The sequence below is a fragment of the Podarcis erhardii genome (assembly GCF_964252035.2).
Source record: "Podarcis erhardii genome assembly, chromosome: 18".
Lineage (NCBI taxonomy): Eukaryota > Metazoa > Chordata > Lepidosauria > Squamata > Lacertidae > Podarcis > Podarcis erhardii.
The window spans coordinates 4,084,496-4,101,135 of NC_138516.1; the positions used below are offsets into that span (position 1 = coordinate 4,084,496).

The window sequence follows — 16,640 nt, forward strand, 5'->3', positions numbered from 1 at the left end:
GAAGGGACCGTGAGAATCATCTAATCCAAGACCCCTGAAATGCAGGAATATGCAACTGTCCTATGGGGGTGTTGAACCTGCAACCTTGGCGCCATCACTGCTGGGGAGAGTGTCCCACAAACAGGGAGCCACTGCAGAAAAGGCCCTGTTCTCATGCTACCACCCCTCCAGATCTCCGGCAGAGGCGGCAGATGAAGAAGGGCATTGATGATGATCTCAGGGTCTGGATCAGTTCACCTACAGGTCCTTGAGCTTTTGCAGTCCTGAACCATTTAAGGCTTTGTAAGTCAAAACCAGCACTTTGGGACGCGGGTGGCACTGTGGGTTAAACCACTGAGCGTAGGACTTGCTGATCAGAAGGTCGGCGGTTCGAATCCCCGCAACAGGGTGAGCTCCCGTTGCTCGGTCCCTGCTCCTGCCCACCTAGCAGTTCGAAAGCACCTCAAAGTGCAAGTAGATAAATAGGTACCGCTCCGGCGGGAAGGTAAACAGAGTTTCTGTGCGCTGCTCTGGTTCGCCAGAAGCAGCTTAGTCCTGCTGGCCACATGACCCGGAAGCTGTACGCCGGCTCCCTCAGCCAATAAAGCGAGATGAGCGCCACAACCCCAGAGTCGGCCACGACTGGACCTAATGGGCAGGGGCCCCTTTACCTTTTCCTAGGTCAAAACCAGCACTTTGATTTGGGCCAGAAACTAACCGGCAGCCGGTGCAGTTGGGCCAGGATTGGCATGATACGATCAAACCATCTTGCCCCAAATTCTGCATCGGCCGAAGTTTCCAAACCGTCGTCACAGGCACCCCTACATACAATCATTGCAGTAACCTAATTTATATAGACCTTTCCCTCAAAGGGGTGTCACTCCATCATTTTGGTCGTCCTTTTCTAATCTAATTCATCTAGTCTAAGCCCACCCAAGAGCCAATCTTGAACGTTCAGAGGAATCACGCAACTCCACTCGGTTGCAGCTCTGTTTTTAATTCCAGCTGAAGAACCTGGCAAAGCTTCCCTTTGCACACCTTGTCCTCTTGTCCCCCCCCCCCGCCCCATCTGACTTATTTATATAGCACTAACGGAGGGATGGAAGTGTGGGAAGAGAAGATGACATCACTGCGACTTGATTTAATTTGATCAAGCAGTTAAACAAGGTGACACCTGAGTTTAATTCAGTGTCCTTGGATGCAAAAGAAACACACACAGAGAGAGAGAGAGAGAGAGAGAGAGAGAGAGAGAGAGAGAGAGAGAAGGGGGGGGGGTGACGATGACAAGAGGAATTGTCCCAAATTCTCCCACCACGACAGCATGAAATACGAGAGAAGGAACCACCAGCCAGAGATGGCAGATTTTGGGGAGAGCCTCCCCAAAACAATAAGTGTATGTCTGTCCGTGGGGTTTTCTATTCCCAACTCAACTACAGTGGTAAAGTAAAGGTAAAGGGACCCCTGACCATTAGGTCCAGTCGTGACCGACTCTGGGGTTGCGGCGCTCATCTCACTTTATTGGCCGAGGGAGCCGGCATACAACTTCCGGGTCATGTGGCCAGCATGACTAAGCAGCTTCTGGCGAACCAGAGCAGCGCATGGAAACGCCGTTTACCTTCCCGCCGGAGTGGTACCTATTTATCTACTTGCACTTTGAGGTGCTTTCGAACTGCTAGGTTGGCAGGAGCAGGGACAGAGAAACGGGAGCTCACCCCGTTGCAGGCATTTGAACCGCCAACCTTCTGATCAGCAAGTCCTAGGCTCTGTGGTTTAACCCACAGAGCCACGCGCGTCCCAAGACTGAGCCAGCAAAAAGACAGGATCTGCACAGGGGTGTCAGGCCTAATGAGCACAGCGACCCATCTCTGGCAGCTCTTGCCCCCATGAAGCAGCTGCTGAGACTGAAAGTCCCCACCTCCCCCCAGCTGCCTAAGTCCCCTCCTCTGCAGGGTTCCCCTCATGCAATCTGAGACTGTGCCAGCCTGGAACTAACTTCTCCCCTGCCCTCTTCATGCCTCTCCTGGTGCTGGGAAACCAGAGGGAAGGGGAGCTTGTCGCAGCCATGCCTCTTCACCAGCTGGACTCATCTCTGCCTCTTAGCCTCCCTCCTCTCCTGTTTCAGCTTCTGCCTCTGAGTCTGGACTGCTCTCCGCCACGGACTCCCCCTGCTCACTAAGCCCTGTTGCCTCTTCAGCTTCTGACATCTCCTCCTCCTCCCATTCTTCTCCTTCACCCCACCACCCCTCCCTGGGCTCTGAGCCATCTTCCCTTGGGAGGGGTCCCCCAGCTGGTGCCTCCCACCATTCCTCTGCGTCCAACCGGTCCACGGCATCTATCTATCTCAGTACTCTTCACTCTGACTGGCAGAAGCTCTCCAGAGTCTCAAGCACTAAAAGGGTCTTGTCTTTCTCAGCGTGGGAGCAGCTGCAGAAAAGGCTCTGTCTCTTGTGTCACCACCAACCATTGCCTCTGCAGTAGATGGGACCTAGAGATGGCGCTCATCTGAAGATCATCTGAAGATCTTAGCACCCGTTTGTAGAGAGAGACACAATCTTTCAGGGCTGTCATGTTGGACTGGCCATGTTGTTCGGATGCCAGATTATCGTCTTCCAAAGCAACTACTACTCTATTCCGAACTGAAAAATGGAAAGCGTAATGCTGGTGGTCAACGAAAGAGATGTAGAGACTCTCTCAAGGCAAATCTTTAAAAATGTAGTATATACCCAGAAAACTGGGATACACTGGCCTGCAAGCGATCCAGTTGGAGAACAGCCTTTACCAAAGGCGTCATGGGCTTTGAAGACACTCGAACTCAGAACGCAAGGGAGAAACGTGCTAAGATTGGCAAATCCACACCGTGGTCAACTCCCACCTGGAAACCAATGTCCCCACTGTGGAAGAATGTGTGGATCCAGAATTGGCCTCCACAGTCACTTATGGACTCATTGTTAAGACTGTGTTTACTTGGCTACAAGGGATCATAGAATCCTAGAGTTGGAAGAGACCACAAGGGCCATCGAGTCCAACCCCCTGCCAAGCAGGAAACACCATCAGAGCACTCCTGACATATGGTTGTCAAGCCTCTGCTTAAAGACCTCCAAAGAAGGAGACTCCACCACACTCCTTGGCAGCAAATTCCACTGTCAAACAGCTCTTACTGTCAGGAAGTTCTTCCTAATGTTTAGGTGGAATCTTTTTTCTTGTAGTTTGGAGCCATTGCTCCGTGTCCGCTTCTCTGGAGCAGCAGAAAACAACCTTTCTCCCTCCTCTATGTGACATCCTTTTCTATATTTGAACATGGCTATCATATCACCCCTTAACCTCCTCTTCTCCAGGCTAAACATGCCCAGCTCCCTTAGCCGTTCCTCGTAAGGCATCGTTTCCAGGCCTTGGACCATTTTGGTTGCCCTCCTCTGGACACGTTCCAGTTTGTCAGTGTCCTTCTTGAACTGTGGTGCCCTGAACTGGACACAGTACTCCAGGTGAGGTCTGACCAGAGCAGAATACAGTGGCACTATTACTTCCCTTGATCTAGATCACCAAAGAAGAACTGCCCTATCAGCTCATCCATATGGAGCTCTTAGGTTTTAGGGACTCCTCTCCCCCACTCCCCCACACCAGCAAATCCTTAGAGTAAAAAAAACATGCAGTAACAAAGAGCACCTTGAGAGCATGCAGGGAGCTTGCTACTCATTCGCACCCAGACCTGATATGTTTTAAATGAAGACTGTGCAATTTCAGAAAATGAGCACATGATACCAGAATAGATTGTGGGGTTTTGGGGGTGTGGGGTGTGTGCGCTTCACTTACTTTCAGCGGTGCAGCCCACCAGCAGCAAGTAGACAAGGTTGGCAAGGGGGAGCAGCAGTGTTAATCCCGAGGCAGGATTCATGCTGGTGGCGGGTGGAGGTCTCTGACCCCGGCCTGGCGGCCCCCCCAGTTTAGCAGAACTCACAGCGCCTCTGGAACGGCGTCAAGACCTGTGGAGGGAGGGAAAGAGATGCAAGTTTAGACTGCGAAGGGTTTTCCAAGGTGGCAGCTGCAGAACTGTGCATGCAGCCAAGCACTCTGAACTCCAAGAGTAAACTTTTTCAGCAGGGGTCAGCAAACTTTTTCAGCAGGGGGCCGGTCCACTGTCCCTCAGACCTTGGGGGGGCTTGAACTATATTTCGGGGGGGGGGGGAATACTGTATTTTCTGCTCTATAAGACTCACTTTTTCCCTCCTAAAAAGTAAGGTGAAATGTATGTGCGTCTTATGGAGCGAATGCAGGCTGCGCAGCTATCCCAGAAGCCAGAACAGCAAGAGGGATTGCTGCTTTCGCTGCGCAACGATCCCTCTTGCTGTTCTGGCTTCTGAGATTCAGAATATTTTTTTTCTTGTTTTCCTCCTTCAAAAACTAGGTGCGTCTTGTGGTCTGGCGCATCTTATAGAGCGAAAAATATGGTAAATGAACAAATTCCTATGCGCTACAAATAACCCAGAGATGCATTTTAAATAAAAGCACATACTCTACTCATGTAAAACCACCAGGCAGGCCCCACAAATAACCCAGAAATGCATTTTATTAAAAAGCACAGATTCTACTCATGTAAAAACACGCTGATTCCTGGACCATCTGCAGGCCAGAAGGCAATTGGGCCGGATCCGGCCCCCGGTACTTAGTTTGCCTAGCCATGCCCAAGAGCAACAGAAGATCCCCTTCGCCACACGAAATAATCTCACAAACAAGGAATGGAAGGTGATAGCTTCAGAAGTGGAAACAAGAGGATTTACCAGCAAAGGAAGAATGGAAATTGAAGCTAATGGAGTATGTGGAACTGGCCAAAATGACGGGAAGAATCTGAGAACAGCAGGACCAAAAGTTAATCAAGGACTGGACCAAATTTGTACATTATTTGAAAGACAATTGTATTCAATCAAATACATGTTGGTAGGATTGCAAGAAGCTTTGTAAGGAAAGGTACAAAAACCACTGCAGATAAGAATAAGAACGTATGATGTTTCAACGTTTTTGATTATAAAGCAATCGTTAGATAGTGAAAATGCAGAAATTTGAAATGAAAGACAGAAAATCGTAAGGAAGGTTTGAAGGAAGTCAGGGCCCTAAAAAGCCAAAATGTATAATATGTGATATTGCAACGGAAAGTTTTATTGTAAAACTAATAAAAATGATATGAAAAAAAGAAAGATGGTAGCCTCTCTCTTCTCTTTCCCCATGATCTACAGCCAAGAATGCGCACAAACTGCAGCCACCGCTCACTTCCAGGCTGGACTACTGCAATGCTCCGAGCACAGGGCTGCCCTTGGGCCCAGGCTGCTAACAAAAGTCGCAAGCGCCACAACATTTCCCCACAAGAGAGTTGCCCCTCTAGGGCAGCCAGGATAGCCCTGGGATATGGGGCTTCCCACGATGACCCAACATAAAAAAAGATAAAGACTCGGGTACCCTGAGAAATTCACATTTCCCAAAGCCCCTTCCGGAGACACTCAAAACAGCAGATTACATTTCCTGTCTTAAGGTAAAGGCACCCCTGACCATTAGGTCCAGTTGTGACCGACTCTGGGGTTGCGGCGCTCATCTCGCTTTACTGGCCGAGGGAGCTGGCGTATAGCTTCCGGGTCAAGTGGCCAGCAGGACTAAGCCGCTTCTGGAGAACCAGAGCAGCGCACGGAAACACCGTCTACCTTCCCGCCGGAGTGGTACCTATTTATCTACTTGCACTTTGAGGTGCTTTCGAACTGCTAGGTTGGCAGGAGCTGGGACCGAGCAATGGGAGCTCACCCTGTCGTGGGGATTCGAACTGCCGACCTTCTGATCGGCAAGTCCTAGGCTCTGTGGTTTAACCCACAGCGCCACGCAAATAAAAAAACAACAACCTCTGTACCTAATTTTGGGCTTTTCAGAACACATTAGGAGCAACCTAATGAGACAGCAAGAGAGAGAAAGAAAACAGCCTTCAGGGTTCCTATTGGGCACAATTTTGGCACTTTCCTTCAGCGCAGCTTTAGAAGTCGCTTGCAGGCCGCTAAGTCGCTCAGCATGCGATTTTAATAGGGCACTGGGTCAGAACGAGAAACACACACACACACACACACACACACACACACACACTTTGGAAGATTGGAAGGCATTAAAAAAACAATTAAATTTCCAAGCGGGAAAAGATGCGCAGCCACTGCTGGCAACTTGGATAGTTGTTTACATTGCATCCTCACTGCATACTTCAGTTTATGAAGAGGGGAGGTCTCTGCCTGGAGGAGCTTACAATCTGAAATCATAAGGGAGGCAGCAGTGGAAGGGAGGGTGGGAATAAAGAGGAGAAGCACAGAATCGCAGAATAGTAGATTTGGAAGGAAGCCCAAGGGCATCTAGTCCAACCCCTGTGGTGCGGGAATCTCAGCCAAATAACCCCCGGCAGATGGCCTTCTAACTTCTCTTTAAGAACCGCCATGCAGAGATTGTTTAGTTTCTGTGGTCTTACCTCAATGTAGCCCCTAGAGCAGGTATAGGCAAACTCTGGCCCTCCAGATGTTTGGGACTACAATTCCCACCATCCCTGACCACTGGTCCTGTTAGCTAGGGATGATGGGAATTGTAGTCCCAAACATCTGGAGGGCGGGAGCTTGCCTATGCCTGCCCGGGAGCAATTTAACAAAGTTGTCCTCCTCAGCTGCAGCCAAACTGATCGACTCACACCCTGCAGGCGAAGGGAAAGAGACCCAGCGCAAAATTGCGTCACGGGCTCTGGCCAATACACCCCAGTCGGTGGTTCTTCACTGCTTCCAGCAGCTACAGCAGGTGTGGGGAAGCCCCTTTGCAGCCCAAGGGATCTCTCTAACTTCCCAAGGGACAAGGGTCAGGTCCGTGGTGGGCGGGGCTAGCAGGCAAAAGTGGGCAGGGCACCGAATGGTGAAGGGCATATCGCAGTCAGGAAAAAGAAACACTCAATGAGGGTATGATGTGGGGCTGAGGAGAGGGGTGTGGCCTGGGGCAAGCCCCAAGGGCTAAGCACAGAGCCTCGAAGGGCTGCATTAGGCCCCCAGGCCTAAGGTTAGAGCAGGTCTTCCCAAACTTGGGTCTTCAGTTGCTTTTGGACTACAATTCCCATCACCCCTGACCACTGCCACTGCTAGCTAGGGATGATGGGAGTTGTAGTCCAAAAACAGCTGGAGATCCAAGTCTGGGGAAACCCTGGGTTAGCGTGTCGGACTAGGGGCTGGGAGGTCCGGTGTGATGGCCTGGGAATCTGATTCAGAGGCTGAACCTGAGGAATCCCAGCCTGCACAGGAGTCCCCACCTCCAGGACCAGCTGAGCTAGGGCTGGGGCTTGAGCCTGAAGGGTCCTCACCTGTGATGGGTCCTCAGGTGCAGGCATCAGCTGAGTCTGCTCTGGCTCCTGAGGTGATGGAGGACCCATTGCCTGCAGGTGCTCCACTCTCAGCCCCGTCAGAGGAAGCTGAGGTGGCCTCTGGGTCCGGGAACCCTTCAGCGTCTCCTGAGCTGCAGAGGCTCAGGGCAGAGAGGCGGAGGGAACTAAGTTCTCGCAGGAGGAGGGCTCGCCTCCAGGCCAGGAGAGGAGAGTCACCTGAGGATTGGGGCCGCCCTATGCCTCAGAGGAGATAAAAGCCAGCCAGTCCCAGGTTGCGGGAGCAACATCGTTGGTATCCTGTTCCTGCGGGCACCCAGACCTGCTTTCCTGAGTTCCTGACCACGCCTGACTCCTCGCTCTGGACCTCACTTCGCTCCTGACGGACAGCCTCCGTACCCTCAACCTAGGACCGGACTTAGACCACGCCGCATGGCAACCCCCCACCCCCCATCCCGGGACCAGCACATCCATGTTCAAATCTCTCCACTCAGTTGCTGGACTACATGGAATTGGCGGAAATGACTGGCAGAATCCGAGACCAGGGAGAAAAATTGGTGGAAGAAGATTGGAAAAAATTTAAAGATTATTTACAGAAATACTGTAAAATTAATGAATGTTAGAAAAATGTTGGAATGAAGTTACATGGCTTTAGCAGAAATGTTATAAGGAATTAAGTACAAATAGATTATTAATGTATCAAAGGGGAAAAAAATAAGGTTAGAATATTTTAAGATAAATTACAGGACAGAAAACAGAGGAAGATGGAAAGGAATTGCTGAGATAGTTAATTAAAGTGGAATACAAAAAAAGGGAGGTGTGAGGAGGTCGTTGAAACAAGGTAATGAAAGATAAGATACTGAAAGTATGGATGTGTTTTAAATTGTGTTTGTTTTGTTTTGTTATTTTAGTGTTAGTGTTATGTAGTGTTTTTGTTTTTGTATTGTATTGCTTAATCTTTTCTATCTTTCTTTCTTTTTTTCTTCTGTAGTCATTAAATTGTTAATAAATATTATTAAAAACAAACAAACAAATCTCTCCACTCAGCTGTGGTGACCTTGCACCAGTTGCTGCCTCCCTTAGCCTGGCCTACCTCACAGGCTTGGCGTGAGGAAAAGCAGAAAAAAAGAAAAAAGAAAATCATGTGCGTTTCCTTGAAGGAAAGGCAAGATGTGACTGGTTTTTTTTTTTAAAAAAAAAAAAAAGAGTTGGGGGAGCGAGACTCAAAGGGATCCTGACACGACGGAGCAGGCAAAAAAAAAGGTGAACGCAGAAGAACAATTTATTTCTGCTTTTTCCATTTAAAAAGCTTCCCCGCTCCATTTCAAGCTAGCTCTTCTGTTTCAAGGGTAAGCCGAAAATGCATTAATTGCTCCCACCCTCATTATATACATGAGCGCTTAATAATATGCAAGGCCAAGGAGTCTGTAGAATGCAAATACTTTATTAAAAAATGATTACTGCCTTCAGAATGCATTTCCTTTAAAATTTGAGCATCATACTTAGGTTATTCTTACCTAAGTCTCCCACCCACTTCTCCCTCCGCCCTCTTGCTTTGCGGGGTTCTCAGCGAGAAAAGAAAGCACCACATTTCCCTCCCCAGAATCTCTTGCCCTTTAAGAAGCGCTCTGTTCCTTAGCTGAAAAGCATCGCCGTCCATAATTACCACTCCTTCATCTCTATGCAAGAGCTTCTCTGGCGCTCAGCTCCCGAAAAAGCACAAGCAGCTCAAAATGTCTCGGCTGGTTTTCTAAATATAAAATGAGGTCTCCTACATCTTCGGGAATTTTTAGAAGGTTTGTCTTCCGTTTGTTTTCTGTTCCCACCACGTTTTCTGGATCCGACGACCTTCAGGGTGCTTTGGAGAACCTTGCCTAAACCCAGAGCTGGTCTGGGGGGGGGGGGCGCACTAACCCAGGCCCCTTCGAGTCAGCTGCTTGAGCTGGAACAAAAGTTGGAGGTACCAGCTCAGCATCAATGACCACCAAGCCATCGCGGGAGGCTCAGCGTGGGTGACAAAGCCACAGCCAAAAGCCGTCTACGTTTGCAGACTTGAACCCCTTTGAAGAAGCGTAGCACGCAAGCTCAGGACTTAGGCCAGGCAAGCTGTTGCCCAACGAGGCATTTTGGGCGCTGTTTCCTGTTGCCAAAACCAGCACAATTTGCGGCAAAGATCTCGAAGGGCTCTAGCATCCCCACCTCTGAATTCTTCAGCTGTACCTGATACCTTGGTTCTCGAACTTATTCCGTTCCAGAAGTCCGTTCGACTTCAGAAAACGTTTGGAAACCAGGGCACGGCTTCCGATTGGCTGCAGGAGCTTCCTGCAGCCAATCGGAAGCCGCGTCGGACGTTCAGGTTCCAAAGAACGTTCGAAAACCGGAACACTCGCTTCCGGGTTTGCGGCGTTCGGGAACCAAAACGTACGAGTACCGAGGTACAACTGTACTGGATTCGTCTCTCATAAACTGAAGAACAGGCGAGTCAGGAAACATCTTCCAAATTTCAAGCTGTATCCAAATCTATCCTACAGATTTAAAGGCATCCTTGAGCAGAGTTTTAGGAATAAGCTCAACCAAGCAAAGTTCCTAACGAATGCAGAAATTTGGCTCAGAATTTCTTGGCCCCCTTTCTCACACACACGGAGGAGAGATTGACTCAAGCCTGCTTTCCCCAAGCTGTAGATTTTGCTCCGTCCAATCCCCAGAGGCACAATCGTCCCTCTGAATGACAGACAAGGCAAAACCAGAACCTAGATGCACCGGCAAATGTTAACCTAAGCCAGGGGTGGAAGGAGCAGGTGTGGCCCTTCAGGCCTCGCGACCTGGCCCTCGAAATCCTCCCGCAAGACATGAACAATCTCCCCTGAATGCCAACGCCCAGACTGCCCCTGCTTCCTACCCCCCACATTTTCGCCGGCCGGGAATGTGTCCTTGAATTCTGAAGGTGACTCTTGCTTGGGTTTGTGTTGATCCGCCTCTTTTGCCTCTGGCCCCGCCCAACACTAGCATGCGGCCCTCGGAAGAAAAAGCCGCTCTGCTCTTAGTGATCTGAGTGCCATGAAGTGGACTAAGCAGCCAGCTGTCTGGCGATGGTTTCTGACCCCATATTTGAACCGACACCATCCCCTTACAAGTGGTAAGCCTTACATTCACACCAGGAATGCTTTAAGAACCCTGGGGTTGTGGCGCTCATCTCGCTTTACTGGCTGAGCGAGCTGGATCATGTGGCCAGCATGACTAAGCCGCTTCTGGCGAACCAGAGCAGCGCACGGAAACGTTTACCTTCCCGCCAGAGCGGTACCTACTTATCTACTTGCACTTTGATGTGCTTTCGAACTGCTAGGTTGGCAGGAGCTGGGACCGAGCAACGGGAGCTCACCCCGTCGCGGGGATTCGAACCGCCGACCTCCTGATCGGCAAGACCAAGAGGCTCAGTGGTTTAGACCGCAGCGCCACCCGCGTCCAAACTGTAGAGGAAGGAAGCAGGAAATAGCTGATGGTTCCCACCCCAAAGGCTGCTTCAGGTCTGGGCAAATCATTAAAAGGTAAAAGGACCCCTGACCATTAGGTCCAGTCGTGGCCGACTCTGGGGTTGCGGCGCTCATCTCGCTTTAATGGCCGAGGGAGCCAGCGTACATGTGGCCAGCATGACTAAGCCACTTCTGGCGAACCAGAGCAGCACACGGAAACGCCGTTGACCTTCCCGCCGGAGTGGTACCTATTTATCTACTTGCACTTTGATGTGCTTTTGAACTGCTAGGTTGGCAGGAGAAGGGACTGAGCAACGGGAGCTCACCCCGTCATTGCGGGGATTCGAACCGCCGACCTTCTGATCGGCAAGCCCTAGGTTCTGTGGTTTAACCCACAGTGCCACCTACGTCTCCTCGGCAGAAATCAGTGTTAGAAATTTTGCAACTGGTGAGGGCCAAACTGCGAGAGATTTCTGGGTGCCAGCCCCTCCAGCTTTCTTAAGCAAGTAAGCAGAAGAGCTTATTCATTGCCTTTATCTCCCATGGTTCACCCCCTCCTCAATTAATCCCTACAACAACCTTGTGAGGTGGGCCAAGAGACTGTGACTGACTCCAAGGTCACCCAGAGACCTTCATGGGGATTTGAACCCTCATCTCCCAAGGTCCTAGTCCAACACTCTAATTCATGGGTATGCAAACTAAGGCCCGGGGGCCAAATCTGGCCCAATCGCCTTCTCAATCCAGCCCACAGATGGTCCAGGAATCAGTGTGTTTTTACAGGAGTAGAATGTGTGCTTTTATTTAAAATGCATCTCTGCGTTATTTGTGGGGCACAGGAATTCATTCTTTTTCTTTCCCCGCCCAAAATATAGTCCGGCCCCCCACAAGGTCTGAGGGACAGTAGACCGGCCCCCTGCTGAAAAAGTTTGCTGACCCCCTGCTCTAACCACTACACCACACTGCCTTCCTAGAGTCGTTCTGCTACAGGGCAGCTCTATAAACTAAGTAGGTAAATAAATAGGGGGAAAGCCAAATGTCCCTTATGAGAAGGATCTGGAATATTCCCCTTGAAGCCTGAATTTTGTTTTATTCCGGATTGTTTGACTTGATGCTTTAACCCGATTTGAGATTTCCCCCCCTCTTTAAATTATAAAGGGGTACAGAAATGAAATGAGACGAATAATAAGAATGATAATAATAAATTCCACTTCAAAAATAAAAAGGTGCCAAAAAAGGTGTGGTAACCATAACCTTGGTTGAAGTTGCCATTTAGCTTATCTGCAATTAGCTTATATATATCTGGATTGGATTGGATTGGATTGATCTTTATTACGGCCATTGGCCCGTTACACGACAATTTCCCATACCAACATATTATACTTAAACCTCCAAATTTAAAATCGCCAAAACTAACAAAAGAGAAACAGGAACCGAAGCAAAACAAAAACAAGGACGACCATCCTTACAATAAATTACAATAAATTTGTAACCTATACATCGCCCTCTGCTCATAAATTAATCAAGGATATCAATGGTGATATCCCCTGAAACATAGATCATGGTTTAAACCAATGGTGATATCGCCTAAAACATAGATCATGGTTTAAAGGCGTTATCCGAGCCACACAGGAGACCGTTTCTCTTCTTTAGGGATAGGACGCTGATCAAGAATCTGGCAACCATGAGTGATCTTAGGGGGTCATCGTCAATTAGTAGATATCTCAGTTTGGCTTCAATTGTATCATCGGCAATTCCCTTTAGATATTGAGCAAGAAACTTGCTCCTGGCCGGTAAGTGAAAAGCACAGTCAAAAATTATGTGATGTAACGATTCCGGTGCCCCACAATTACAATCGCATAAGAGCGATATCTGTCCATTGGAGAATCTATTTCTCAGCACGTTCGATGGGAAGGTGTTGAATCTTGCCTTTACAAAGGCATTATATATATCTGTTTTTCTACCACTGATGACAACTGAATTGACCCCACAGAGTTCTCACTAGAGCTTGACGGAAGAAAGTAAAATTGCTCAGGGGTCAAAACATTTCGTACTTAGGTACAGACACATACATTCCTACACACACACCCCATTATTATTTGCTGAGAGAGAGAGCCAATTCTGAATCCAGCTAAGGGGAACCAGCTTATCACTTAAGGCTCTGTCTAGATCTCATCACTGGGGAAACGGCTTGGATTAAAACAAAAAAGCGCCACAGGAAGCATTTGGGGAAGCAAGTTCAAAAGGAGGAGGAAACGGAATGGGTATCGGTTCAGCGCGAGACGTTTAAACAATTCAGGTGTAAGATAAAATGCACTCCTGGTTTGGGAAACGTGTCTGCGGGCAAAGAGTTATAAGCACCCTTTTGATCAATTGTGATCAAAGCCAGCTACGTGCGATGGCTGAGAGAGGCAGCAGCAAGCCGAAACGGAATCCGAAAGTGTGTGTGTGTTTTATTATTTCTGGTGTTTTATATTAAAGGGGGGGGGGGAGAATCACACAAAGGCTTCCATTTTAAAGTCCTGGGAGAAGGAGAGTGATTATCCGTTCCCACCTCTGCTTTGCCGCTGACAAAAAGAGGATGCAGAAGAAGGAAAACGAGGAGGGGGGAAGAATTCAGGATGCTAAGACTTCTCCCGTTCGCGCAATATTTTGCCAACGAAGCTGGCTTAGCAGGGGGAAACGGAATCGCAGGGCAGTTCTTGGTCTGGGAGAATTCAGAATTAAACATGTCCATTTCCAGTGGTAAAGGTAAAGGGACCCCTGACCGTTAGGTCCAGTCGTGACTGATTATGGGGTTGCGGCGCTCATCTCGCTTTATTGGCCGAGGGAGCCGGCGTACAGCTTCCGGATCATGTGGCCAGCATGACTAAGCTGCTTCTGGCGAACCAGAGCAGTGCATGGAAACGCCGTTTACCTTCCCGCCAGAGCGGTACCTATTTATCTACTTGCACTTTGATGTGCTTTCGAACTGCTAGGTTGGCTGGAGCAGGGACCAAGCAATGGGGATTCGAACCACCGACCTTCTGATCGGCAAGTCCTAGGCTCTGTGGTTTAACCCACAGTGCCACCCACGTCCCATTTCCAGGGGTAATTGCAAGAGATTGCAGGGGGGGCTTGAAATGGTGAAAGCGCTTCCCCATTTAGAGCACATTGCCTTTTCTCTGACTACCGAGAAGGCCCTGTGCCTGGTTCCCTGTAACTTGGCTTCTCGCAGGGAGGGAACCGCCAGAAGGCCCTCGGCGCTGGACCTCAGTGTCCGGGTAGAACGATGGGGGTGGAGACGCTCTTTCAGGTATATTGGGCCGAGGACATTTAGAGATTTAAAGGTCAGCACCAACACTTTGAATTGTGCTTGGAAATGTACCAGGAGCCAATGTAGGTCTTTCAAGACCGGTGTTATGTGGTCTCGGCGGCTGCTCCCAGTCCCCAGTCTAGCTGCTGCATTCTGGATTAATTGCAGTTTCCAGGTCACCTTCAGAGGTAGCCCCACATAGAGCGCATTGCTCTATAGTCCAAGCGGGAGATAACCAGAGTATGCACCACTCTGGCAAGACAGTCTGTGGGCAGGTGGGGTCTCATCCTGCATACTAGGTGGAGCTGGTTGACAGCCGCCCTGGATACAGAACTGACCTGCACCTCCATGGACAGCTGTGAGTCCAAAATGACTCCCAGGCTGCGCACCTGGTCCTTTCAGGGGCACAAGTTACCCCATTCAGGACCAGGGAGTCCCCCTACCCCCGTCCGCCCCCTGTCCCCCAAGAACAGTACTTCTGTCTTGTCAGGATTCAACCTCAATCTGTTAGCCACCATCCATCCTCCAACCGCCTCCAGACACTCACACAGGACCTTCACCGCCTTCACAGGTTCTGATTTGAAATAAACTATGGGACTCACGCCACAGGAGGCAGAGATGTGCTCTTGCGCTCAGGTTCTGATTGTGAGCATCTTCTGTTCTTGCAATAATCTGGAAAGCAAGAACCCCTGTTTGGAAGCGAAGGGGGAAGGGGGAAACTCCTTCCCCGCTCCCCCCACCCAATTCCGTCTCTCTAAATCATGCCTCTTAGCTCTCTGCAGATCTATGGACATATGCCCATTGTTTTCTCAGAGGCATCATTTTGATGTATCCGAACAATATTCTGCTTCTGAGGGACAGCTGAGGCATGGAGGATTAATGCCTTGCGACGTGTGTCCAGCGCTCCTTCGACAGAAGCCGCTCGTCTGATATGATATCTTATGATTTCATTAAGGGTTTCGCGGGCGGGATAATCCGGCAGACGGGGACTCTTGCTTGCCAACCTTCCCTCTGTGTTCCTCCAAAAAGAAAATGTCATGGAGTGACTCTGCGTGACTTGTAAGACAAACAGTGGCCAAATACCCATAAGAACCTAGGGATCCAGGTAGACTGGCTCTGGGTGGGGAGGTTCCATAAAAACACCAAAAAGAGCCTGGTTCCTGGATCAGGCCGGTGACCCATCTAGTCCAGGATCCTGTTCTCACAGTGGCCAACCAAACACCTGTGGGAAAATGGCGAGCAGGATCCGAGCACAAGAGCCTTCTCCCATCCTGCGGTTTCCAGCAATTGGTATTCAGAGGCCCTCAGAGTGCATAGCCAGCATGGCTATTAGCTGCTGATCCATCTATTTGTCGAATCCTCCTTTAAAGCCATTCAAGTTTCTGGCAGGAGCCGGCCTCCTGTGGCAGTGAGTTCCGTGGTTTAAAAATGTGCTGCGTGAAGAAATATTTCAGCATCCACACTGACTGCCTCTTTCCGTATGAACCTGCCCGGACCCTGGGATCATCCTCTGAGGCCCTTCTTTGTATGCCTTCTCCACGAGAGGTCCGGAGGGTGGCAACACGAGAACAGGGCCTTTTCTGCAGTGGCTCCCTGTCTGTGAGGTGCTTTCCCCAGGGAACTTCGCCTGGCGCCTTCATTGTACACCTTGAAGCGCCAAGTGAAAACGTTCCTTTTCAAGCAGGCATTGGGCTGATTGACATCCGATGCCCTTTGAAAATGTGTTTAAAATTAGTTTTTTATTTTAATTGAAGTCTTATGATTGGGCATTTAATTGGATGTTTTTTATTGGAAAATAAAAAAAAAACGATTAAGAAAAAAGTGTTGTGGAAGTGGGGTGGGGTGGGGTTATTGCTTTGTTTCTGTTCTTATTTTTATTATGTACAGTGGTACCTCAGGTTACATACGCTTCAGGTTAAAGACTCCGCTAACCCAGAAATAGTGCTTCAGGTTAAGAACTTTGCTTCAGGATGAGAACAGAAATCGTGCTCCAGCGGCGCGGCGGCAGCAGGAGGCCCCATTAGCTAAAGTGGTGCTTCAGGTTAAGAACAGTTTCAGGTTAAGTACGGACCTCCAGAACGAATTAAGTACTTAACCTGAGGTACCACTGTATTGTGTGTTTTTATATTGAAATTTTGTGGTGAGCTGCCCTGAGATCTATAATTAATAAATAATAATAATGATTCTTGACGCATTCGTATGAAGATTTTGTTGTTGTTTAGTCATGTCCGACTCTTCGTGAGTCCAGAGCACGCCAGGCACTCCTGTCTTCCACTGCCTCCCGCAGTTTGGTCAAACTCATGCTGGTAGCTTCGAGAACACTGTCCCACCATCTCGTCCACTGTCATCCCCTTCTCTTTGTGCCCTCCATCTTTCCCAACATCAGGGTCTTTTCCAGGGAGTCTTCTCTTCTCATGAGGTGGCCAAAGTCTTGGAGCTTCAGCTTCAGGATCTGTCCTTCCAGTCAGCACTCAGGGCTGATTTCCTTCAGAATGGAGAAGTTTGATCTTGCCAGCTGTAAACAGGTGAC

At 49.3% G+C, this 16,640-nt stretch overlaps 1 protein-coding gene across 13 annotated transcripts in view; it reads right to left on the reverse strand.

Annotated features, from left to right (window-relative positions):
* Positions 1 to 16,640, reverse strand: part of PTPRS (protein tyrosine phosphatase receptor type S) — a 309,039-nt gene that overhangs the window by 182,172 nt on the left and 110,227 nt on the right. For all 13 annotated transcript variants that reach the window (XM_081845987.1, XM_081845982.1, XM_081845991.1 and 10 more), the window contains exon 2: positions 3,790 to 3,959. In XM_081845987.1, coding sequence (XP_081702113.1) covers positions 3,790 to 3,871 — 82 coding nt within the window. In that variant the 5' untranslated portion in view covers positions 3,872 to 3,959. The remainder of the gene's footprint in view (positions 1 to 3,789; positions 3,960 to 16,640) is intronic.